Here is a 23,409-nt window from a genome sequence, read left to right as displayed (position 1 = left end):
CCTCCACAACCCATGATAGGCCTTCTTTAAGGTTGGTTCCAGTCATAGCGCTGCATGGCAGGATGTGCCATCGATGTGTCCGTATCGATTCCAGCTGTAGCTCCTAGATATTGTTGTGGTGAGCTCGGTTGGTCATATTCACATGGCATGGCGTGACGTGAACATACTGAGAGAATCTCTTCTTCCGCCATACATCCCTCGACATCTGTTTTGTTGGCAAAAACAAGCAGACTTGCCCCCGCAAGACGCTGTACCGCTTGTCAGTAGCTATCCGACCGTTGCCGTGTCATATCACGCACCTCTTCTAAGAGCAAACCTTGAAGCTCGTCTCTACAGTCTTGGATGCGTAAACGGTCTGTTGCGTCAACAACCCAGATCAAAGCATCTGTCTTTTCGAAATAGTTTCTCCAGTATGACCGCAACGTTTTCTGCCCACCCACGTCCCCTGAGGGAGTCAGCTCATCTCATGGACTTGGTATATTTAGGTCACACACAGATGTTCAATTTGTATCTGTAAGGCCTGTCAGCGGAGTTCCATGACGAATAAAGTCCTTCTTACCCCTCGTAGTCAATCGTCTTGATGATGAAACCTAATGTTGGGCTTACGGTGTTGACATCCTCTCCCATAACCTTCTTGACGATTGTGGTTTTTCCAGCATTATCCAGTCCGCTATGAAGAGTTAGTAAGAATACTTCATGGAGCAGGTCATGCAACGCCAAATACTCACAGCATAAGGATTCGCATTTCTTTGTCCTTGAGTCGGGCTTTTCGCAGGATTGACAACATTTTGATTCACAAGTTGTGTGTCGAATTGACTCGATAGTAGGACAAGCAAAGCACTTTAAGTTCTCTCTTCAGCAGTTTGGCCGGTTTTTTGGTCTTTAGAGGATTTCTTTCTTCATCACCAAACAATGGAGGTCGTTGAATTCAGTTGCCTGCGGCTCTCATGACTCCACGTGATTGGTGCTCGCTTGATCTCCTTCACCCCTCCAGCTTCACCACTCTCATATGCTATGCCTCAGCCGCCACTATTGATGGATAATCTACATAATCTGACTCCCATGGACATTGTGAATCCTATCGAAATTTTTGCTTACATGCGCTACTTTACATGTCCATACACTCAAACTTGGCCTAAACATTCCCTGCCATGTAATTGCCATTGCGATAAACACTCAAAACTCAATAGCCAGGGCTCCAGTACATCAATTCTTCACTTCCTCCACCATTTCTGACGCTGGGCGCGCCTCATGTTCCCATACGACTAGGTCTTTCCAGACGCCTGGGGTTTTCCCATGCTTAACAGCTTCCTTGAAAGTCGCAACCTTGTCAAAATCGTACTTCTCGAGGAGACGAGTGATCCACTCAATCCGAGAATCGTCCTCGCCATCAAAGAATGTCTCCAAGTACAGCTTGCTGTATTTTCGTTCATTGTGTGCAGGAATCACTTCGTATGTCTTTCGGGTCTCCGAGCACTTCCAGGTGTAGTCAACAAGACTACGATGGTAGATGGACGTGGACAACATAATTCTGTCCAGCAGTGCCGACCCGACTAGCATTTGGCGATGTTCTGGGTCAACGATGAGCTTGATTTTCCCAGAGAATCTGGCTCCCTGGCATGCGTGGCCTAGAAAGTCCTGTCGAGAATCATCGACAAAGGCGAAGCCAAGGATGGTTGGGCTCTCTGAAACTCCATGGGATTTCATAATTCCAATGAGCTTCTGATAGCGCTTTTCATCGACCTTGGACCATCCAGAACGGTCGGCTATCTCGCAAGAAGACTCAATCGCCACAATAAAAGGGCGACGCTTCAATGTGCAAGCGCTGTAAAGTTCTGCAATTTGTGCACTGTCGATTTTGGGTAGGTACACCTGCGAATCTTGTCGTTGCACTTCATTATTGATGATGTTTGCGATGCCCTGGAAGTCCTCGGGCTGAACGGGCCGGAGAGTACAATCTGCATCGGGCCACTTGTCTTCCTCCTTCGTAATGTTGGCATACTTCTGTTCTTCTATCTTACGCTCAATCTCTTCCTTTTTCGATTTGCGTAGATCCAGCTCGCGGGCGATATAGCCTTCAGAATTGGTCATCGCGCGGCGCCAGTTGTGCTTTGCTTGGGAGTCCTTCTGAATTTTGATATATCGTGGTGGAGGGATGAGTTTACCTGTCGCAGGGTCGATATCGCAATCATCCACCCGGGGGTGACGGTTTGCGGTAAGGTTGACGATGGGATAGCTCTCGTGTTGTGTCTCCCACTTCCCCACGGCTGTCAATAAATTCGGATCGACCTGGACAAGGGCCATATCATCATCATTTTCGTGATCAGGTGGTCTAGGACTGTTCCATGCGGGCATTTCATCTGAAGGCATTGGGCCAGCACTAAGCGCCATGGAGGCGGTGCTTAAGGATCGTTGTCGGAGAACGAGGGCGGTTGAAGGTGTAGCAGCTTGGATGATATGCAGGGGTGCTGGCAAAGGAGCACCTTCAAATTCCGACGAGTTGTTGCCGATTGACTGCTCCTTAGGTGAGTTCCAGGTGCCGGCAGAGCTGTGCTCAAAGTCGTCTGTCCCTTCGGAATCCACGATTTCAGGTGTTTGGTGAAAGGATGCGCGAACAACTTCCTGCACGGGCGTCTGATACGGAGCAGGAGAAGAATGCACGACATTTGTAGAAAGCCTTCGATGCGGAGGAATACGAACCGCCTCTTTCGCACTTTCTTGGAGAGGGAGAGGAGAGCGAAGACCCTTCTCCCTATTCCAATAGCTTTGCTGGATAGGAGTGGGATGTCCATTACTCGATGCCCCCTGAGACCCGAGGAATCGCTGTTTAACGGCGCCCGCAGGCAGGAGCTGCTGGTTTTGGTTTTGGATCCCAACGAGTTTACCCATGCCTTGGATGCGCTGCAGCGAGTTATTGAGATTTGGCGAAGGCGAAGGCGTGCTGCCCCCGCCGCCTCGACTGCTGGGGGCCCACGACATGGCTTACAAAGTCGACTTTCCATTGTTAGTTCTTGCGGATAATGGGAGGAAATGCAGCAAATGAAGACGAACCAGTATAAAGGCGAAACAAGCAGATGTACTACTAGAAACACAGTGATGCGTAGAAACAGCGGTGCAAGCAACAGCGCGAAGGACGGCGCGTGACAACAGAGTTCGAAAAGTAATATGAAGAAAAACAATACAAAGGAAGAGGAGAGAGTGAAAGAATATCAACGATCTTCTCGGCCGGCGAGTAAATATTGAGACTCGGTTGTGTTGAGGAAGGGGAGAAACTCGAGCTTTTGTTTGTTGTGATAGAGAGAGGAGATGAAGGCGAGTGGCCAAAGGTTAGACAAAGTAAGGTACCGTGTGAAGAAGAGAAGCACGCGGTCAGCTCTTGCCTGGCAACGAGAGAGTTGAGTGAAATGAATCAGAGGCCACTGCCAGTTGTCAACAGTGGCAGCAGATAGCACCTACAGCACTGACAGGGCTCTGTGCCAATACCTACTAAACATACCAGATACCTACCTACTACTGAAGGATGAGGCAATACTCGCGCAAACCACGGCTACGTGCATATCTTCAACAAGATCAACAGCATTTTCTGTGGTTCAACACAAATAGGACCTGTGGCTGCAGCGGTTCGGGTGTGACAAGTTAACAATTAGGATATGAATAATAACATCAACAAATGAATCTAATAAACAAATGGAATTATATTTGCAGAGCTCTGCCGTGTGTTGTCCTACAAGCTTGTTTCCCATGGTATATCTAAACTAACAACAAAACATCAACCCCATACTCCATGGAATGCATCAACTCCAACTACTCCTCATCACTGTCCTCCATCAGTTGTCTATTCTCCCGCACGTGATCAAACAGACTCTTCTGGGGCTGCCCCTGATTCGACATACGTGATGTTCGACGGCTCGTCTGACCCCCTGGAGCCAATGAACCCACGTTCTCTTGTGAGCGTCTAAACCCAGGATGCGAAGAGTAAATGCTCGACGCTGCAATTGACGGGGCGGCCGAGGCTCTTTGCTTACCGCCCCGTGCTGGCCGAGGTGTTGACGGCTCCCCATCAATAGATGGGATGCCCGTCTTGAATCCGTATTGCCGACAAAAATCTATATGTGCTTGAAGTTGAGCGTTTATGGTAGACTCTCGAGTACCTCCACTGGTCGGCTCTACAGTGTCTGGACGAGGAGTTGAACTCCCTGCAGCACTTTCTGGGGGAGAAAATACCGATGCAGGCTCCCACTCAGTTTCCGTAGGGCTATTACTGGCAGTAGTATCAGGGGGTGTCGGTCCTCTGCTGAAGCTGAGAGGAGGTGGCACGGCACTTGGGTTACTGTAGACAGATGAAATTTCCATCTGCTCATTTGGCACGATGCTTGCTCTCTTTCCATTGTAAGCAGAGTCTCTTTGTTGGTTTGACATAACACTCTGTCTCGTGACAGTAGCGGTCGAGTCTCTCCTCTGCTGCTCAGGTGCAAAGTCCCTCTGCAGTCGATTATCGAGAGACATGTTCCGAACACTCTCTGCATAGTCGCTGAAGGCGGGATGCACATCGTCCTCAAAGAGTTGTCTTCGTTCATCGGCCGTAAGTCCTTGCTGTTGCATCTGACAATCCATCCACAGCAACGCTTGGCAGTCTACGTCCTCATCCATCCAATTTTGCTCGCCCTCTTGCAACGGAGCACTCAAGTAACTGGATCTTGATTCTGGACGAAGAAACATGCTTCTGTCCTCCTGGCTGTGGTTGCTGTAGCTTGGCCGAGACGAGTGTTCAGGAATCGATTGCCGAGCACGAGCACGGCCGCGGCTACCGTCTTCTTCATACACTCTATATGGGTGGCCATATACTGATCGAGATGAAGATCGAGATATATGAGATTCTGGACGTTGCCCTCTCAGGGAGTTAATGGCATTGATCAGATTGGTAAGTTCTTCACTGATCTCAGCACTTCCTGTGTAGATAGCCCTACGACTATTAGGATGCTGGTGTGATATCCAAGACTCAACAACTCGGAGAAGTCTTGGATCTCTACCACCTTGCTCGATATGGCGATCCCTTCGCGTGGTCAATGTCGCTCGCAGATCGCTCAGCACCTGAGGTCTACCACCAATGACCGACATGATGCAAGCTTCGCACTTGCTTTTTACCACGAGGTTTGTGGGCGAAACACGTTCGTAGCCAAAGGTGGCATTGAAAGCTTTACGACCGATCCAAAGTCCTGTCACGGCATCAATGCGATCCAGCCATGCAATAACAGCATTGGGATAAGCGATACGCTGTCGCCAAGTGCGCAGAGTCTGGATACGCTCTGTACATTCGGCGATGATCAAGAGCATAAGTCGCCGGATCAGCTTAGGGTGAAGACCATGATGGGCTGAGCACAGACATGCTGTCGGCGAACCGTCGGCACCAAGTCTATAAGACAGGCTCTCAAGTTTGGCAGAAAGACGGGCCAAGAGTTTGGTGGAACGACGGTTTGACTTGTCGAGCTTAGCTACACGAGCTTGCTGGTCTAGCAACCACTCTTTATTTGGCACAGCTATGTTGACTCCTGGATCCATCCACAACAGGTCCGTGAGTTCGTCAAGCTGATGGTTTGATATATCAGGTAGTGGGATATGCCTGATCTCCTCATCAGGGTCATGATATGTACGATGGGGTACCATTATGAACACTATGAGATTTGTTCTTAGTAGAAGACAAGAAGTTCAACACAAGGCTGCCGCATCAATTTTTTCAAAAGGTTTGTTCAAGAGGAAGCAAAATCACCATCAATTTGCTCCGTAGAAAACCGTAGATCCTGGTTGCTTGCTTCCTTCACTGGCACCACACGCCTTATATAAAAAATCTTGAATGGCGAACACAGACAGTGACTCGAGGGCATCGTCAATGTGTTCCTTAGTCGCGACGCACGTCCTCAGTGCGAACAGTGCGGTAACAAATTCTTCAACAAAATGGAGTACTCCGTACCAGTGGAATGGATCTGCTGTTCTCGAAGTGAATGGCTTTGTGCGAACAAGGTACCGATTTGGACTATCTCTCAAACAAAGTGTTAGATAGGGCTGAAATCTTGCTGTGTTGTTCTGCACACCTACCTATGGCTCCCAAGATCAACTGTTGAGAGGAGCCAAGGTGTGGAGGCAACCCGGAGAAGCCACAGGCTACCAACAAACATAGTGCTATGGATGAATAGGTGAATCCGCTTGTCGTTCGATCGAGTTGAAAACAAGGTTCTCGTGGAACATTTGTCCGATTTATATTTCTTCTGACAAAGGGAACGAGATGAACAGTTAAGTTGTTCACATACTGCTGGAGCCGTATTGGGCTCATCAACGCTGTCCATCGAAAATGCACCAGTCCTTCCAGTCGTAGCGTTGCGTAACAAACCAACTGCCAGAGATAACTCCTAGTAAACAGAAAGGGCGACGAAAATACGATGGCTGTGGCACTAGAATACAAGAGCAAATTGAATCGGCATCAAGCATTCCTCTCCTTGCGTTGATACCTATCCTTCAATGCAACGCCTTGGAAAACCAGAACTCCGTGATCATGCTCATATGTCGTTAGTGAGGGGTATCAGACTTAGGTCATCAACTTCGGACATATCCATGTCTCTGAGCCTGTTGTTCCATGCGTATCCGCTCCATGCGGATCTTAGCCGCCTCGGTGCCGTCGTCAGGTTGGGCCATCTCCTTGAGCCAAGGATGCTGCAAGGCTTGCTTTGCAGTAATACGATGGGCAGGGTCGTAAACGAATATCTTCTTTAGCAGATCGACAAAGTTCTTGAGGAAAGTGTTGTTTCCGGGAATAATTTGCTACTATCTGTTAACACGAGCAATGTCAAGTCATGCAAAAGGTTCTTACATCGAGGTGCTTCATCGCCTTCACAAAGCGACGGGAGCCGCGTGTTGTGTCTGGCGTAGGATAATCAAGCTTGAGTCTCTTGAAGTATCTGAAAGGTGTCAGCATGTAAATCAGGGAACATTTCAAGGGGAGACTGACTTTGAGGCGGCATTACCACCACTTCTTGTAGACATCTTGTTGACAGCCTGGACAAGATGACTATCGATTCTTGATCCGACGACAGCCTCCATCATGGCCAGGTGTTCCAAGTTATCGTGTGTCTGGAAGAGAGCATCACCCGTAAAGAACTCGACAAGGATGCATCCTATGCTCCAAATGTCGCAAGGGAACGACCACCCAAGTCCAAGGATGATTTCTGGGGCACGGTAGTGGCGTGTTGAAACCACCGAGGAGTGGTACTCGTCTTGGAATGTGGCAGAGCCAAAGTCGATGAGCCGAATCTCTGTGTCCAGTAGAACACGCCGCTGTGTAGCTTGGCGGCTGATAGTTGAAGAGGACGAAGGGATCTTGCGGTTATATGTGAAGGTCTGGTAGGCGTGATTACACAGCAAGATATTCTCAGGCTTGAGGTCAGTATGGATCAAGTTGAGGTCGTGCAGAACTAAGTCAAATCAATATACTGCCAAGCAAGGTTGTTCATTAGTCCAACTTACAGGCAACACTGGTGAAGAGTTGTCGGGCAAAACTCTGAATCTGGCTGTTGGGAAAGGGAACGAATCCATTGCCCTTGAGAAAATCGAAAACGCTCTGATCGAGCAAGTCCATGACGATACAAATGTGACCGCGATAATCGAAACAGTCTCGTAGATGGATGCATCGGTTACGGTTCTCTGCATCGTTTCGTTTGAGGGTTTCGAGAACACGAAGTTCTATCCGCGAAGCATCTCTGTATTTCTGAACTGATCGAATGATCTTGACCGCCACGGCCTTGTTACGTTTTCGATCGTGGGCTTCAACGACCTTGCCGAAGGTTCCCTGGCCCAGTAGGCGGACAATCTGGTCTGTGGACTGGGTTAGATGAGTCTCAAAGGAGAATATGATAAACCTACATTTTTCTGTGAGTTCAGCATCAGGGACGACAATGTAATGGCCATCGTCATCATCAACCTTGACATTTTTGTTGTAATGTCGCTACCAATTTGTTAATAATCTCATCTCAATCTGCTAAGTGATGTGGCGTCAAAACTCACGTCATGGATAACTTGTACGTTAACCTCAGAGGCCTTCTTTGGAGGAAAGGGCGGAGGCTTGTATGTGAAGAAGTCCCCGAGGCCATCTACATCGCGGCGTTTGGCTTCATTCGCCACCTGTTGACGGGTGCGTTTTCGCTTAAGGGGAGCCAGTCCCTCCTCATACTGGCCGTTGGATGAGAGTGATGTCGGGGCGGTGGTGTTAAGTGCCGAATTGGTGCGGTCACTGCTGGAATTGGACGAGCCCGCTGGTGTTGACACCTGCAAAGGAGTGCTGTGTTGTGATTCGAGGTATTTGATGTGATAACCCGAGGCCTGGACAGTGCCGGACTCGTCTTCTCGTCTCCTCTTCTTAGCCACCTGACTGCTCGTGTTATCGCTGGGCGCAGCAGCAGTACCATTCGTAATTTTCCGGCTAGTGTTTGCTTCAGGCTCGGGTGTGTCGTCAATGACGATGATTTCCTTTGGCAGGCCATTCTTGTAGAAGGTGCCCCAATCGGGCTCTCTGGAGCGTCTACGCTTTCTCGAAGGTTGCTCAGCGCGAGTGGCAGGGGCACGCTCCGTCATACTTCCTGTAGAGTATGCCGCGTCGTGTCGCGGGCTGGGTTCCTGAGCGTGGTGTGCAGAGCGAGAGTTAGAGTTGGTCAAACTTATTCCATTCGAACCCGATGAAGAGTATCCCAAAGGCGACAGCTGGTAGGGGGGCGGCAGAATGGCACTGTGGGAAGGCGACACAGCCGAAGAGACGGGAGGAGGTAGGATATTCTGGTTCGAGACAGTAGAACGAAAATTGGCGCTGGGGTTCGACTGATAGGTCTGATGATGCGTGTGCGAATGGGCATAGGAGGGCTGGTAATGGTGAGGATTGTAGTGTGGAAGCGTAGCCGTCGCTGTAGTTGGTGTTGACATGATGGGGAAAGCCAAAGCCACCCAAGGGCTTTAGAGACGGCAGTAGCGATCACGAAAAACAAAAACGAGAGAGGTGCAGTTTCGCTGTATCGAACGGTACAGCCGACCGATCAAATCGTCGCGTCGATTCGTATGTGTAGGCCTTCTCGAGGTTCATGTATGTACGATGGAGGAATCGTGAGTGAAGAGGAGAAGGACACAACCGATGAGCGAAGAAAGGCGAGATGGAACGGGACTGGGGAAGGACCCGGGGGGGCGCACCTCCTAGTTTGGTGAATCGTTTTGGTGGTGAGGGTGGAGGATTGGATAGGACAGGATAGGATAGGTAGGTGTGCCCAGACGGAATAGAGAAACCAAGGGCGAAGGGTGGGAAAAAAGCGCTCGTCCAGCGAAGGCCAGTGACCTAGGTACAGTGGCCTCAGCGTGTGATTTAGGGGTCAAGGTTACGAAGGGGCACTGTAGCAGGAGCCCGGGCAGTCCACTTAAGTTCAGCTTATCGCAGGTCACGTCTCGTTGGGTTTAGAATATTCTTGCTTTTCTCTCGAGAACTGAGACTAATGTGTGGGGATGAAATGGGCGAGGCGAGGGTCATAGCCAAAAGGCAGGCAGACAGTGGAGTGACTTGAAGAGTCCATCCAAGCCCGATTGAAGGCGTCACGGGCATCCCATTTGTCTTGGAAAAAGCGTTGGCCAAAGTTACGGGTGGCCGGGGCAGATTTGAGGGGATCCATTTTGGGTGACGTTGGTCAGATAAAGATTTGCTGGTGAGTACATTTCCTACAGGCGGTGACGTCTAGTGGTAGCATGTATTTTTGGCGTCATCCTCAACACCTGGACTGGGCTCAGTCCCCATCAAGGAGTGTGTGGGATTTGTCACTCATGGATGCTTGTGTTGTGCTCTATCTCCTCTCCTCTTCTCCTCTCGGGTTACGACTTTGGGGTTAAGAAGAAGAAGAAGAAGAAGAGGCGGAATTCCAGTGGAACTGGGCAGGAAATACAGAGTACAGAGGTACTTTATCGTACCGTGGCGACGTCGCGATTCGGCTCTCCAGGCCCAGGGCACCTCAGTCGGAAAACCAGGGTCCATCACTTACAGGGCTTGAGTGGAAAGGGTTGTTTTGGGGAAGATGCCCGGCCAAGTGAGGCAAAGTGCTAAACGCTTGTGCTTGTCAGTGAGTGACAAAGCTCGGATACTTGATTCATCACTTTGGCTCAAATTCTCGAGGTAAACGAAAGGCCACAAGTTAGGGTATTGATCATAAAAGAGAGAAAGACTTAGGTAAAGTGTGAAAAATTCAGAATGATATTTTAAAACTTTATAACGCCATCCTCTGCCAAGGTCTGCTCCTGAGGTTGAGGCTGCGGAATGATAGGTAACTTCAGCTGTGGAAGAACAACGAGTAATATCTAATCTTGACCTCGAAGAGGTATCCCGTATCTGAAAAGAAATAAAAACAAGAGTACTCTCTATATCATCTGAGATGAGATTCGTTGCAATGTCGCTAGAATATCCTCGGCTGTCTTGCTTATTAGGCAATCTGGAATAAATCTTTCAAACATATGTGAGGAAGAGCAGGGACCATCGTGTGAACAGAAACATTGGATGCCACTAAAATCAGTCCAGATGACGATATGACACGTACAGATCTCGGTACTTTAATAAACATAACAAACAAACCAGTTTGATCCCTTGATCGCTTTAGTATTTCAGGTAGATCCTCATCGTTACTTGACGTGCCTTGTCATTGGCTTTTCGTGTCATGATGGCAGGTGTGAGGATGACCTGAGAGGCTGGAAAGAGAGCCCGTTCTGTGACGGATGCCTTAGGTACAACAAAGGTGTGGCCCACAAAGTACTACTACTGTATCACACGTATGGTTCTGGCATGCGTCTAAACGCCTCGGTACCTCCAAGGTTTCATGATGGAAGTACACAACGCTCCCTCCCGACACTCAGACTGTGTTCCGAAAGAAAAATTGGTTGTGCCTGGACCGACACTGGGACTTTTCATCATCATCATTCGTTTGAGCTTGTACAGAGTTTGCCGAGAAACAAAACTCGACTTGTGTTCATCCACCCACGGTCTTCAAAATCAACAATTTCTTCTTCTTATCTCGACGATTTGATGGGAACAAGCAGTTAATAACATATCGGATATACGTCATGAGAGATCCATTCACAGGGCAGCCATAAACGCGACCCTACTGCACAGAAACACACACAGAACCCACACCCTACGGAGCATGCACACCAAACAGTATCCATACAGTACCTACTATCACTTAACCTAAAGGTGACCAAGAACAATCACACAGGTGTCTGTTCATACAATTCCTTCGTGCAGGATTTGGAATTTGACTGCTTGATGACGGGGAAAAGAACCCCTTTACAGGCAAGTCAGGGACAATTGCAAATACGGTTCGGTTTGCCCGTTGGTACCTCTTTACCGCTTGAAAGAGAGTTCAACTTTAATCGTCTCGAAGAATCTAGCACTCTGTACTTTCACTCTTTGCGCACCTTAAAGAGCATCAGATCTGGTACGCATTTCGCCCCAGGGCAGGGTGACGCTGGCGGTGGGCCTTTTTAGCCAACCCAAGACCCTCCAACAACCCCGTGCCTTTTCTGGTGCATGTCGAAGTGCTCGCTCTTTGCTGACACTTGTTGATGTCGGAAAGAACTGTCTGAGGCCAAGGTTGTTGGCATTGGTATGTATATCCATTACATGACAAGCAGTGCTCTGTGTCACTATAGCCCCCCTATTTCACCTTCAGCTTGGCTGTATGCCTGCTATCCATGGCTCTGAAAGTACAATTGTCCGTCGTCTCAGCCCTTGAAGACCCCGGACAAGGCACCCCACACTTGCAGAGAGGGGACGGATGCCACCAATTCTGTCTCGAATCGTTCCGGGCATGCAGCCGTTACAATTCCAGAGCCTCGCTGCACCACACTTCAGCATAACCACCAGTGATCAGTCGACAGTGGACACCGTCCGGACTTTTGCTGACCCAATGTCTTGGGCTGATGAGAGGTTCAGTCAGCCCACGGCCTCCGACATCATTCGTCGCAGCCAGCCGCATATTGAGAGGAGCCTGAAGGGAGCTCATACAACAAACAATAGCGTTAAAATTGATCATGTCACTTCCCGAGTCTTGTTCGGGGGAAGCACGAGCATACTCACAACCTTGGCTGGACTTGGTTACTGAACAATGTGTTCGAGAACTTATTCGTACCATTTCACTCAGGTGCACACGCTCGTCCACTCTTGCGGCACATGCCCGTCTAGCCCGTCTCCCGCCTCGGCGATGGATCCCTCCTATCCGCCAGTCACTATTCCCCGGCTCCAGAATGTTTGACTTGGACCCTCCAATTACAGATTCGAGCATAGTTATGGAGGCCAACAACCCCAAATGCATTCTTTCCAAGGACTTTGTTGCCCTTGGTGGGCTGCCAATGATTCTCTGTACCGTGATAGTGAACTGCATCTCAGGTATATTTTCTCTCGTTACTGCGTTATCTCTAGAGATGAACCAACAGTGTGCATCTTCTATGTATGTCTTGAATTAACTGTGACAACTCTGGCGGAGGGCGTTCCTTGCTACTCTCAGCCCAAGGGCACCCCACTGTGCGCCACGAACCTGATTGGGGTTCTCAATATACGGTTTCCTGTTGGCTGGGTCTCATTTCCTTACTGACGGCGATAGGTCTATTATGAGGACATCAAACTTCGCATCCTCAGTCTCATCACGGCCATCATTCCGTTGCTATTCATAGGTGGTCCTTGCCGAACCGAGACGCTACGGTACTTGACCAAATCCTCCTCATCAAATTAGTATTAGGCACCCCCGTTTCATCAAACCCAGAAGACAACGAACGGGATGAGCTTTTGACTCGGCGTTTCCTGCTTCGCCTTGTGTTAACAGTCTCAGCAGTGGTCACTTCTGCCCCATCCAAGGCCACTGCCACTCCGTTATTGCCAACCTACCAACCAATACGCCCCACCAAGAATCGTCACCAACTTCCATGGCCATGTCACTTTGAATAGCCCTTATCTAGACAGTTCACGAATATTCCTGTGGAGTCCTATCTCAAACATGAGTGTGTTTTGTTCTTGTCGACATGAAAGCAAAGAGATTTTACCCCTCTCTTTTTTTGGTTATCACAAGATATGTAGTCCTGCCATTTGCTTGGCTACATTCCTTCAACAGGCGCGACGCGTCGGCTCAGCATCTAGCCTGGGCTAGCCTTGTCGATCCCGGTGGCGATAGTTTGACTGTCTGACCGAAATGTGCAATCACTAGACTTCAAAGGCTCTTCTCCGGCATTGATGATATTGGTTTGGTGAACTTTACACCAATACTTTATTGGCTGTGTTTCAACAGAATCATTTTGTCTTATTCTAATATGACAGGTAAAAAGAGCAACCTTAGGCTGCCGACTGCACCCTTATAGCTAACCCTAGACTTCAACAGCTGTCTATGTTCATCAAGAGGGCCAGTCAGCATAGGTCGTAAGATCTAGGTCAAGAAGTGTATAGTTTACAACATATTGCGCTCTTTATAATGGGTGTTGTATGAATCCATTCATCTAATATCTAATGATACAGTCAAGTCTAGCTCTAGTGGCTAAAGCGAGCAACTTTTGGCTCTGAGAAGCTCCTTTACTTGTGTTTCCTGCATAACATTTCAGACCTAGCACGCTCTCAAAGTTGCAAAGAATCTCTATCTACACTATAAACGCCGCCTGTACGGTTCTCGTTGTCTCTTGTATTTTCAAACCAACCAGGGGACAAGCTGTTTCACCCTTTTATTCTTTCGTGCAAGTTTGAGGCTATTCTGGTTTGTTAACCAGCGACAACTTGCCTTCTCAACAAGATCTCAGGGAAACCTCTCTACTGTTGTTCAAACAGCATGGTGTCACGAGAGATTGGGCATCATGTGCAATCGTTCTCACGACCATCATGCTAAAGGGGTTTCTGCGCTATGCAACAGAGGCTGTTTACAGGCCACGGTTGAAAACAACCTTGCCATTCTTACCTCCCTTGCCATGGAACTCAGGCTCGAGTGACTCAGCGCTCACTTCTTGTTGCTGTGGGAAGACAGCCAGAGCGAAAGGAAGGACGGCGAAGGAGGTGAGGGCAATCAAGCTCAAGTTGATACCCAGGGGAATACCCTTGACGAGTGCTGGTCGTGAGCGCACCCACTCCTTTTGCATAAGGTTCTTGTACCAAGCTTGCCTACTCTCGATATGGTACAAGACCATAGGAGGAAGAACCATGATAGGAGACGCTGTGAAGACTCGACTGGCTGCGGTTTGATACACAGCGAGTTTGGCAGCAGATTGAGACTTGCCCAGCGAGGGTACGTCTCGTTCCGACTTGCCTTCGGCGATGAGCTTCTGCTTGTCATCATCCGACAGTACAGGTCGAACATCGATGCCCTTGACGATCTCGTCCCGGCGCATGAGATAGGTGTTGAGGCCAGCGGCTGTAGCAACGGCAGCGAAGGGAATCAATCGACCGAGGATTTGGCGGGTGGAGGGTGTGACTTTGAGTCGAGGCACAATGGCGTTAAGACCAAGAGCGACAGAGCAAGAAGCTCCCACGGCGGAGAGGTATGACTTGATCATGACTTCGGTCGACATGGGGGAGGACTTGTTGCCATTGGCAGTGTTGAATGCGACATTGAGGGACTGGTTGAAGACTTGCCATCCAACAATGCCGACTGTACCCATGCCAGGTTGAAGCATACCGGCGGTCACGACGAGGTTGGTCAGGACATAGCAGGACATTCGAAAGGGAAAGAAGACGGGCTCGCCGGTGTCTGTTGCACAGTATCTCGTCAGCTGGCGTCACGATTGCACTCTGCCAGGGCCATATATACCAGGGTGCAGCGTAGAGTCAACAACCTTCTTGGCATGCCACAAAGATGGGGACATGTGCTCGATCTTTCCCGTCTTGTAATCCGTCACCAGCTTCTTGGCCGCCTCGAGTCCGGTCTTGCCCGCGAACAGGGTCCTGGAGAATGCGCCAGCACGGTCAGCTCATTATATTTGAGGTTGGAGGCTCAGGGTTTCAGCAATTGGACTTACGTAGGGTCTGTAATGCCCATTGTATGGCGTACCCGTCCCATGTATGTTTCAAGGTCATATTGGGAAGCGGGAAGCTCCCGCGCGCCTGGTAGCGAGGCCGACATGTTCTGTGTGTAGATACGGGACGGAGTCTTTGTCGGATTCGAGATAACGAGGGGAGTTGCTCGCGAGCAAGAGGGCGGCGGGAGGGGAAAACAGACAAGGCTCTACCTGACCTGAAGCAAAGCAAGGCGAGGCAAAGGTAAACTATTAATTGACCGCTAGAGGGGTTCTTGTGGACTAGAAATGCCCGAATGACCACTTCGTGGGACAAAAAAATCCGGTGGAGGGGGATTGCTCTGAATAAACGCGACGATAAGCTAACGTAGCCGCAGGAGAGTCCCCGCTTTCGGAGCCGGCACATGGCTTAATTTACGTACATACAACCCCGGCCCGGGCTATAAATCGTGGGGTTACGCATAAGGAGAATCGGGACGAGTCCCGAGTAGAGATGAATATCTCTGAATATCTCTAGAATTAACATAGAATTTCTGGTAGAAATTGTTGTATAATAGACACAGCTTGAAGTCCAAAAGACATATCAGGGTCAATCTGTATCGGGGTCGGTCCCTTATCGGAGCAATGATATCAGTCACCCAAGAGATACCAAAATCCTAAGCAGCAAATCAACAAGCCGCGATTGGCGGGTTGATATCCCGAGTCCCCAACTCTGAGTACCGGATCTGCAAAAATACAATGCCGACGAGTTTCCATTCAGCAAAAGATGAATTCCAGCAAGTAAGCGACCACGCCAGGATTCGAACCTGGAATCTCTAGAGAGTTCGGAAGCTGGAGACCGAAATCTAGCGCCTTAGCCATTAGGCCACGCGGCCGGAACCTTTTATTTCCGATGAGGAGCGGGATCACTATTCTCTTCCAAGATTTGCACAGTGACGTGTAAGATCATTGTTGTTGATGTTTGAATGGTAGGAATGTCTTGGATATGTTGTTGATGAACGATTGTTTGAGTTGTGAGTTGGCTGAAAGCTTGTTTCGAGGGTGGAGTTGTGGTGATGCTGAATGTTCTGTGTTCAGTCGCATATGCGGCCACCCTAGAGGAGATGCCTCGATATGGATAGAACGTATAATTGGTATTAGTTATCAATCAACATCTAGTGAGCTTCTAATTTACAAAGCTATTATTGTACATTCAAAGTTTGTGTTGTGTTGACGGCTGTGAACAGTTCGAGACATGTTCCTATAGTAGAAACTCGCATCTATTCTGTTCCTAAGGCTCTGCAGACATGAACAGCCCGAGTTACTTCGAACAATAAGCAGTCATCATCAACAGGTCATATATAGCGTTACAACTCTATACTTTCCCTTATCATACAAGTCTATTCATACCGAGGACCTTATTTGTCACCTGCATCCGCCATGAGCATAGCAATAGCAGGCTGGAAAGCAGCAGCCTTCCTGAAATCGCCCAGCTTAACACTCATAAGATCAAGAGCCATGAGTGCCTCACCAGCCTGACCTCTCTCATCTCTCTTCAAAGAATCAGCCTTGACATAGCGTTGCGAGAAATGCGTGAGCAGCGTCCTTCGAGCCTTCATCTTGCGCGCAACCTCTAGTGCCTCGCCCATTGTAGAGTGGCCCTTTTTCTTAGCGTGAGCCAGCATGTCATCGTCGAACGTGCACTCGTGGATAAGGAGGTGGGCACCTTCGCACTCCCGAGCGAACTCGTTTGAGGGACGGCAGTCACCTGAGTATGCGATGCGGAGACCGGATGTGAGCTCGAGTTCTGTTCCGTAGGAGAGCCAGCAGTGAGGAACTGGGATGCGCTTGATAACACGGAGCCCAAAGTCTCCGTTATCGATCATGAAGGGGCCGGTGTTGTACTTATCGGGCTTGGTGCTGCTGCAATGGGGGAAATGGAGTCTGTGGAAACCAATATCCTCGACTTGAGAGACCTCTTCCAAGAGCGCCTTGTATCTTGATATACAGGATATAGCTAGCTTGGCATTGGTGTCCTCGATGGTGTGCTCGTACCAGGCTTTGATCATATTGGGAGTACCGAGGTGATGATCAGCGTGAAGATGGCTGATGACAATGCACCTGAGATCTCGGAGTATATTTCCAGTTTCCTCCTCTCCAAAGAGCCGTCGGATTTGACCCAAGGTGCCCTCACCAACATCGAGAAGATAGTTTCCAATACCAGGTACCCGAATCAGTGTTGACGAAACATTGCGATATTTGCCTGGAATTGAAGAGCCAGTCCCAAGGGGGATGATTTCAGCATCACGATTGGGAATATCTTGTTCGTCCTCTTCCAATTTTCGCAAGAACTCGGGATCAGATGTCTCTTCACGAGCCTTTCGTGCCAGTTCTAGAATCTCATCACTGACAGACTGAGCTGCCTCCATGAGATCAGGAAACGGGGCAATCTCGCCCTCGCCGAATTTGAGTCGGGGCATGAGCGCAATTTTGGTTCCTGTCCGGCCAGACTCAACCTGTGATCCATTTGGCATGGCTCCCTTGACATCGTTATCGAATTTGAGGAGAGTGAATCTCTCAGGGTCGACCCTACGTAGCTTGGTCTGTAACTGCCCAGGTCCAGCCAGAGAGATCATATTGGGGCATGTGTCTTGAGCGCAGAAGAAGTGCTTCATCGTGGGGTGCTCATCCACAAACTTCTGGATTCTAGCATCGTCTGCCATTCCTGGGCCGAGAATCCAATACACAATAGCCACATGAGACATCAATTCCGTGTTAGACCATTCAGGTCGCTCCATGAATGAGTCAATGAGGTCGTGAGATTCGATGTCGGCGAGAATGAATCCTTGTCCGGGCTGAGTCTCGCCAAGGACCTGCTCAGGGGTTACAGTAACGCCATCTTTTGTCACTACAGTATTGCCCGCAGTCAGTTGCTTGAAGTCAGTGACCTGTACTCCAAGCTCTTTCGCCTTCTGAGGATTGAATTTTCCGCGGCGGTCGAGGCATTTGACGATGTAGCACATGGAGCTTTGGCTGTAGATTGTTGGGGGCAGTGGTCGATGTGTCACGTTGAGGATATCCCCGCTGCGATCGATTTGAGTCTCCTTCTCGGGGAATACCCAAACAATTTGATCCGGCTCTGTCAATTTTGACCCATCGCCAGGTCTAGGACCCTTGTAAAGCTTTGCTTTGCCTTCCTCCCGTATAAAGATAGTAGTATCCTTGGGCTTGACCTCGCTCAGCTTGACAGGGATGAGCATGCCGTTTCCTTTGAGTCTTCCATTGAACATGACTTTCTCAACAAGAGTGGTCGCATATTCAGGGTCTGAAAGTGGTGACCACTCTTTGAACTGTGCTTCCTCTTGGTCTTCACTGATGGCGATGGCGCTCGACCTGCGACGCTTCTTTGGGCTGCTGGAGCGATCTCGTTGAATCGGAATCTTCCACACACGGAGCACGTCGTCTTTCCAGTCGGGTTCTATGCTCTCGATTGTCTCAAGCCGAGTGTTTTCTCTATGCTCATGCGTGCGCACAGAGATCGGTTGACGTAAAATGACGGGACGGCATGCGGCGAGAGTGTGGTTTAGATTCTCGCCACCATGGATGTGAATGGTTTCGAAAGCAGCTTGCTTCGTCAACTTTTGGCCCTTGCTCTTTCTTTCCTCATTGATCAATGCCGTCTGTTCCCTACTCGCCTCTAGAGCGCCACCAACTGTGAGAACATAGCCGAAGAGACCTCCAACCAATTCCCACGAGACACTGCCGCTGAGAAAGACCTGCTCTGTTGCTCCCATTCCAAGTCTCCTGCTCTGGAAAGCGCGCTGAGTCCCTTCTTCGGGTCGGCCAAACAGATACGCCCGTTTATCGCTGTGGACAAAGAGACAAGTTCCGGGAGTATCCACGGTGGGCGCCGAAGCGATCTCAACCGTAGTCGTCATTGGAGCACCAGCAGAATTCTCGCTTAGATTTGGATTTGGGGTTGGTTTTGGTATCACGATAGGTTCAGAGAATAGGCGGGGTTTTCTGAAAGCTCGAGACTTTACTTTTGGCTTTGAACCGTTCCAGGCTCGTCTGCAGAAATAAAGTCCAGGTGAAGTTGATGAAAAAGTGGGTGGTAATGGACGGCTACAAGAATTGAATAAATGTGCGAGGCGTCGAGTGCCCCATGTTTGCATGAGAGAGTTTTAAAGAGTTAAGAGGGAATTCGGCGTGATACAAAAATGCATCATCTGCTTAAGTCATAGGTAATCGATATAATATTTCGGCTTGAAATCTACCATCAACTTTTTTTTTCTCTAGAGTCAGACGCGGCGAATGACTCCTCTTTCCGCGTTACACTAGCTCGCGCTGTCACATGAAATGGTTACAGTGATTGCATTATGTAAGGTGGCTACCCTACACTTGGAACACCATAATCTTGCGAATCTATCAATATGAATAGATTATGATCCCCTAAATAGATATGGTTGATATGGTATCACTCTCTCTTTATGTTGTTATTGGAGTTCGTATACCTTTGTTATTATCTGGCTCTTAAGCATGTAGGTGATATCTAGTCATCCATATTGAGTTCTGATGTCAGCTCAAAGTACTATCCATCGCACACCACACAGTAGGACAGTTGGAGTTGATAGCCAATGATGATTGATCACAAGAATCTTGATGGTGGTCCAAAGTTAGTAATTAGTCAGGTTGTGAGCAATCTCGACGGTATTGCAGTATTGGCTTCATCCGTTGCAGGAGAATATCCACGAGCAACAATGATTGACTTACATCATACATCATGTATCAAGGAAGTGATCTTCTCTTATTAAAGTAACCACCACTTATAAGAGCACATCTCTTATTCCGTATTTCCGAAACTAGTAAGCTCCCTTCGAATCATAGTTAAGAACTAAGGCTCTATACCTGACTCGAAATGTACTCAATCAATTACCTCACTCAAAGCCAGTACCAGTGGAGAAAACAGACAATCCACTTGCTTTATCACGCATTACAAACGATCTTAGCAAGCAACATTACCAATGAACTTCCATAGAAAAGATACCCCGGAATCAACATCTAACCCCGAGCCCCTCCGAATATCCCCATACTTTTATTTTAACCCAAGCCAAGTTTCCCATGCGTCGCATCTTTAAACCGCTCACAACTCACTCATCGCGGATATTTCCAACCTCTCGATTCATCATGGGTGACGCAATCATCAAGCGCAATCCTCACCCGGATTTTAAGGGGGTCGAGGCTTCGAGACCGGAGCTGGATGCCAAGTCTCAGTTTCGCTACACCAAGACTGTTGACGCGGATTGGACTTTTGGTGAGGGTGCGAATAAGTTGGGCAAGGATGATGGCGATAAGAAACATGTCACCATAGATCCCCACGAGGAGGGTCGCCCTGCGGGGTTCAACTACAAGCTTCTCATCTCTGCTATTGTACCGCGTCCTATCGCTTTTGTGAGCAGCCAAGCTCCCGACGGTACAAAGAAGAACCTCGCTCCATTCAGTTACTTCAACATGATGAACCACGACCCGCCCATGTTTGTTGTTGGTTTCGCCTCTGGACTAGAAAATGCGAAGGATACACTTCGCAACGTCTCCGACTCCGGCGAGTGTGTTATCAACATCATCTCAGAGCACTTCATCGAAGCCGCAAACTCAGCTAGTGTCAACGCCCCTGCTGATGTATCCGAGTGGGATATCTCAGGCCTGACACCCAAGTACGACTGTGAGACCGTCAAGTGTGCTCGAGTGGGCGAGGCTATTGTCAGCATTGAGTGCAAGCTCGACATGCTCAAGGAGTTCGACAGCAAGGCACGACCTGGAAACAAGTCGGGCTGCATGGCCGTTTTCGAGGGAACTCGCTTCTGGGTTCGAGAGGATGCGTTGAATGAGGATAAGAATATGGTTGATCCTGGCGTATTGAAGCCAGTCAGCCGGTTAGGAGGAATCACATATGCGAGGGTTACTGAGGCGTTTGAGATCCCCAGAACAGATTTTGATAAGGACGTCGGTGGCCAAGAGGGAGTTGAAAGGATACAAAAGCAAAAGAACTAAGCCAGACTTGGTATATATTCATTCATGACCAAACACCAAATACATAGAATAAACTAGCCCGGAAACCAGGCTTAATAACAAAATGACAATCATGCAATACAATTCCCTAGGAGTGATACATGCCCACCTTTCATTCCCTGAGCTATACTCATAAACCAAACCGTCGCCTCAAATAAGCAAAATATTTAACAAACATAAACCCAAACAGTAGCACAAGCCCACGGAGCTTATAGCCAGGTGCTATAGAACAGAAGAAATCATATATGGCTAAATGCCAGAGAAAGCAAAAAAGTGCAAACGCCTGTAGATGAAGTGCTCAGAGATAGATGCTCTGACCAGAATGGGAGATGATAAATTCGCATCCCAAGGGCGACTCCGTTTCGCTCTCAAAATTATGCAGCTGTTTCAGAATGGTGTTTCCAACATTAGGTCCATCATCAAGTCGATCCTTGACATGGATGATGACAACCTTGAGACCTTCGAGGGGCCGTTTTATCTTGGGCACAGATGTGAAGGAATCAGATGGGTTGAGCGTCAACTCAGCCGTCGGCGAAGCGAGATGCGGTGTAGGAGGTGTTTCAATACCAGGGTGAACGTAATCCGGTGTCGAAGCCTTGATGGTCCTGGGAGACACGGGGTCTTCAGAGGTGAGATTCGCGATAGAAGGATTTCGTCGTGGAGTCTCGTCAGTCGTGCTGCCCATGCGCTTGCGCTTCTTAGGTTCGGAGTAATGCGACTTGCGTTCGATTTCGACCTCATGAGCCAGGGCACGCAGCTCCTCGATGACATAACGGGGCTTCAGGTGCCCGTACAGACGATCCTCGGCCTGCGACTCGTCGTAGCTGCACTCGATGAAGATAGCCTTGAGATTACCAGCGGCGATCTTTGGGGCAGCTTGTTGCCAAATATGCAGATTCCGCGGGCTTAGCGATATACTATCAGGCTCAACGTCTCCGAAAATCAGGACTTCGCGGTGGGTGGTGGGGTCCTGGATGAAGTAGGCGCTTGAGTTGTAGACGCAAATTTGCTCCTGTTCCGATACATTGGTTACAGGGCTGAAGCTGTTTTGGGGGATCATGAGTGACCCTCGATGCAGGGAAATAGATCCCGGGTAGTAAGATGCTGAGCGCGCGATGGGGCCCTGTGGCATGGATGCATCATGGCTGCTGAAGCGAGTAGATGCACTTGACGTCGAGCCCCTGTGGCTATGCTTCTCGAGGCAATGCCCATGGCTTACGCTCCAAACCTTGATAAGGAGTCCGTCTGCAACTTCGATGTAACCCCTACTTTCACCGTCGCCGAGTGTCGGACTACCACCTTCAACCAATCGCATATAAGTCACCAGACCAGCTCCGTTGTTCTCATCACTCAGGTTTGGCCATATCACATTATTGAAGATGTGATTCTTGAAAGCTTGGATTGTGCTTGGTAGAGCAGCCAGTTTCTTTGGCCTTGTGCCTGGGAAGCCAGCAGTATTGACTACAAAGCCAGAGATGTGATCAAGGTGAGGGTGAGTGATGAGATATGTGTCGACAAGAGATCGAGTGATGTGGGATGCATTAGCAGAAGGTGACGAGTAAGGTAGCTCAAGACCTGCAAAGGGGCCAGTGGTGAGTGTGAAGGGAGGAGGAGGTGGCGGAGAAGGTATCGATTCTTCCATGATACGTGTGATGGCAGAGAGATGGACGCCAGCATCGACGGCGACGATAGAGCCACGATGCCATTTTTGGGCAACAGATCGGACTAGAAAAGCAGTGGTGTTTGATTCTTGAGGACCACCTCCTGAGCCCTGTGATAGAAGGTTAGCTAGAGTTCAGCTGAATTATTCATATGAGTGAGTGGAGAGAAGCCGAATTATGAAATAGGGTATTAGGATGCGGCAAGGCAAACGCCACCACGAATCACGACATGATCCGGTGTGTTGTGTTGTGTTTCTGGTCGTCATGCACCAAAAACCGTTCTGATATCACAGGTGAACCTCAGTGGGTGTTGGTTGGTTTTTGGAGATGTAACGGTGCACATGTAAACAAACGAGGGATCGGGATAGGCTGTTAACCGTTTGATGATACGTACCAATACAATCACCTGCAAAGCAGGCTTGACTTCGGCTCCCATGATTTGCCTTTGGGAGAAGAGAAAGAAGATAAAGAAGAGAGTAGAGATGAGAGAGAGAGAAGGAGAGAGAGACAATTGAGCGACGACAGTTGTATCAATGGAACTCGGCCGATTTGATGCCTGCCCTGGAATCTAGGATGTGGATGTGGATGTGGAGGGCCCTGGGAGACGGGATGAGATGGAGATGGAGATGGAGATGCTTGGAGAATGGGATGGTTT

At 49.0% G+C, this 23,409-nt stretch overlaps 8 protein-coding genes and 1 non-coding gene across 9 annotated transcripts; 1 reads left to right on the top strand and 8 right to left on the bottom strand.

The window, feature by feature from the left end:
- Window positions 1-555: 555 nt before the first annotated feature.
- On the bottom strand, window positions 556-787 carry ARL2 (ADP-ribosylation factor-like protein 2; the record flags this gene model as incomplete). Its single annotated transcript, XM_044820031.1, has 2 exons — window positions 556-670; window positions 729-787. The coding sequence occupies 2 exons, from the start codon at window positions 785-787 to the stop codon at window positions 556-558; spliced, it is 174 nt and encodes a 57-aa protein (XP_044684331.1).
- Window positions 788-1,206: 419 nt separating this feature from the next.
- Window positions 1,207-2,979, bottom strand: J7337_002300 (uncharacterized protein; the record flags this gene model as incomplete). The annotated part of the gene is made up of 1 exon (XM_044820030.1): window positions 1,207-2,979. One exon carries the CDS (start codon window positions 2,977-2,979, stop codon window positions 1,207-1,209), a length of 1,773 nt encoding a protein of 590 aa, XP_044684330.1.
- Window positions 2,980-3,804: 825 nt separating this feature from the next.
- On the bottom strand, window positions 3,805-5,664 carry J7337_002299 (uncharacterized protein; the record flags this gene model as incomplete). Its single annotated transcript, XM_044820029.1, has 1 exon — window positions 3,805-5,664. One exon carries the CDS (start codon window positions 5,662-5,664, stop codon window positions 3,805-3,807), a length of 1,860 nt encoding a protein of 619 aa, XP_044684329.1.
- A 924-nt stretch (window positions 5,665-6,588) lies between these two features.
- J7337_002298 (uncharacterized protein) lies at window positions 6,589-8,961 on the bottom strand (the record flags this gene model as incomplete). The annotated part of the gene is made up of 6 exons (XM_044820028.1): window positions 6,589-6,813; window positions 6,863-6,950; window positions 7,001-7,463; window positions 7,516-7,863; window positions 7,912-7,993; window positions 8,053-8,961. 6 exons carry the CDS (start codon window positions 8,959-8,961, stop codon window positions 6,589-6,591), a joined length of 2,115 nt encoding a protein of 704 aa, XP_044684328.1.
- Window positions 8,962-13,956: 4,995 nt separating this feature from the next.
- J7337_002297 (uncharacterized protein) lies at window positions 13,957-15,152 on the bottom strand (the record flags this gene model as incomplete). The annotated part of the gene is made up of 3 exons (XM_044820027.1): window positions 13,957-14,780; window positions 14,841-14,974; window positions 15,049-15,152. 3 exons carry the CDS (start codon window positions 15,150-15,152, stop codon window positions 13,957-13,959), a joined length of 1,062 nt encoding a protein of 353 aa, XP_044684327.1.
- A 678-nt stretch (window positions 15,153-15,830) lies between these two features.
- J7337_002296 lies at window positions 15,831-15,920 on the bottom strand. Its single transcript has one exon. It is a non-coding gene; the product is annotated as a tRNA-Arg (tRNA).
- A 522-nt stretch (window positions 15,921-16,442) lies between these two features.
- On the bottom strand, window positions 16,443-18,962 carry J7337_002295 (uncharacterized protein; the record flags this gene model as incomplete). Its single annotated transcript, XM_044820026.1, has 1 exon — window positions 16,443-18,962. One exon carries the CDS (start codon window positions 18,960-18,962, stop codon window positions 16,443-16,445), a length of 2,520 nt encoding a protein of 839 aa, XP_044684326.1.
- A 1,249-nt stretch (window positions 18,963-20,211) lies between these two features.
- Window positions 20,212-21,075, top strand: J7337_002294 (uncharacterized protein; the record flags this gene model as incomplete). The annotated part of the gene is made up of 1 exon (XM_044820025.1): window positions 20,212-21,075. One exon carries the CDS (start codon window positions 20,212-20,214, stop codon window positions 21,073-21,075), a length of 864 nt encoding a protein of 287 aa, XP_044684325.1.
- A 316-nt stretch (window positions 21,076-21,391) lies between these two features.
- Window positions 21,392-23,190, bottom strand: J7337_002293 (uncharacterized protein; the record flags this gene model as incomplete). Its single annotated transcript, XM_044820024.1, has 2 exons — window positions 21,392-22,864; window positions 23,149-23,190. 2 exons carry the CDS (start codon window positions 23,188-23,190, stop codon window positions 21,392-21,394), a joined length of 1,515 nt encoding a protein of 504 aa, XP_044684324.1.
- Window positions 23,191-23,409: the final 219 nt, after the last annotated feature.

This window comes from Fusarium musae, chromosome 2, assembly GCF_019915245.1.
Source record: "Fusarium musae strain F31 chromosome 2, whole genome shotgun sequence".
Classification (NCBI taxonomy): Eukaryota; Fungi; Ascomycota; class Sordariomycetes; order Hypocreales; family Nectriaceae; genus Fusarium; species Fusarium musae.
This window is presented reverse-complemented; position numbering and strand designations above follow the sequence as displayed.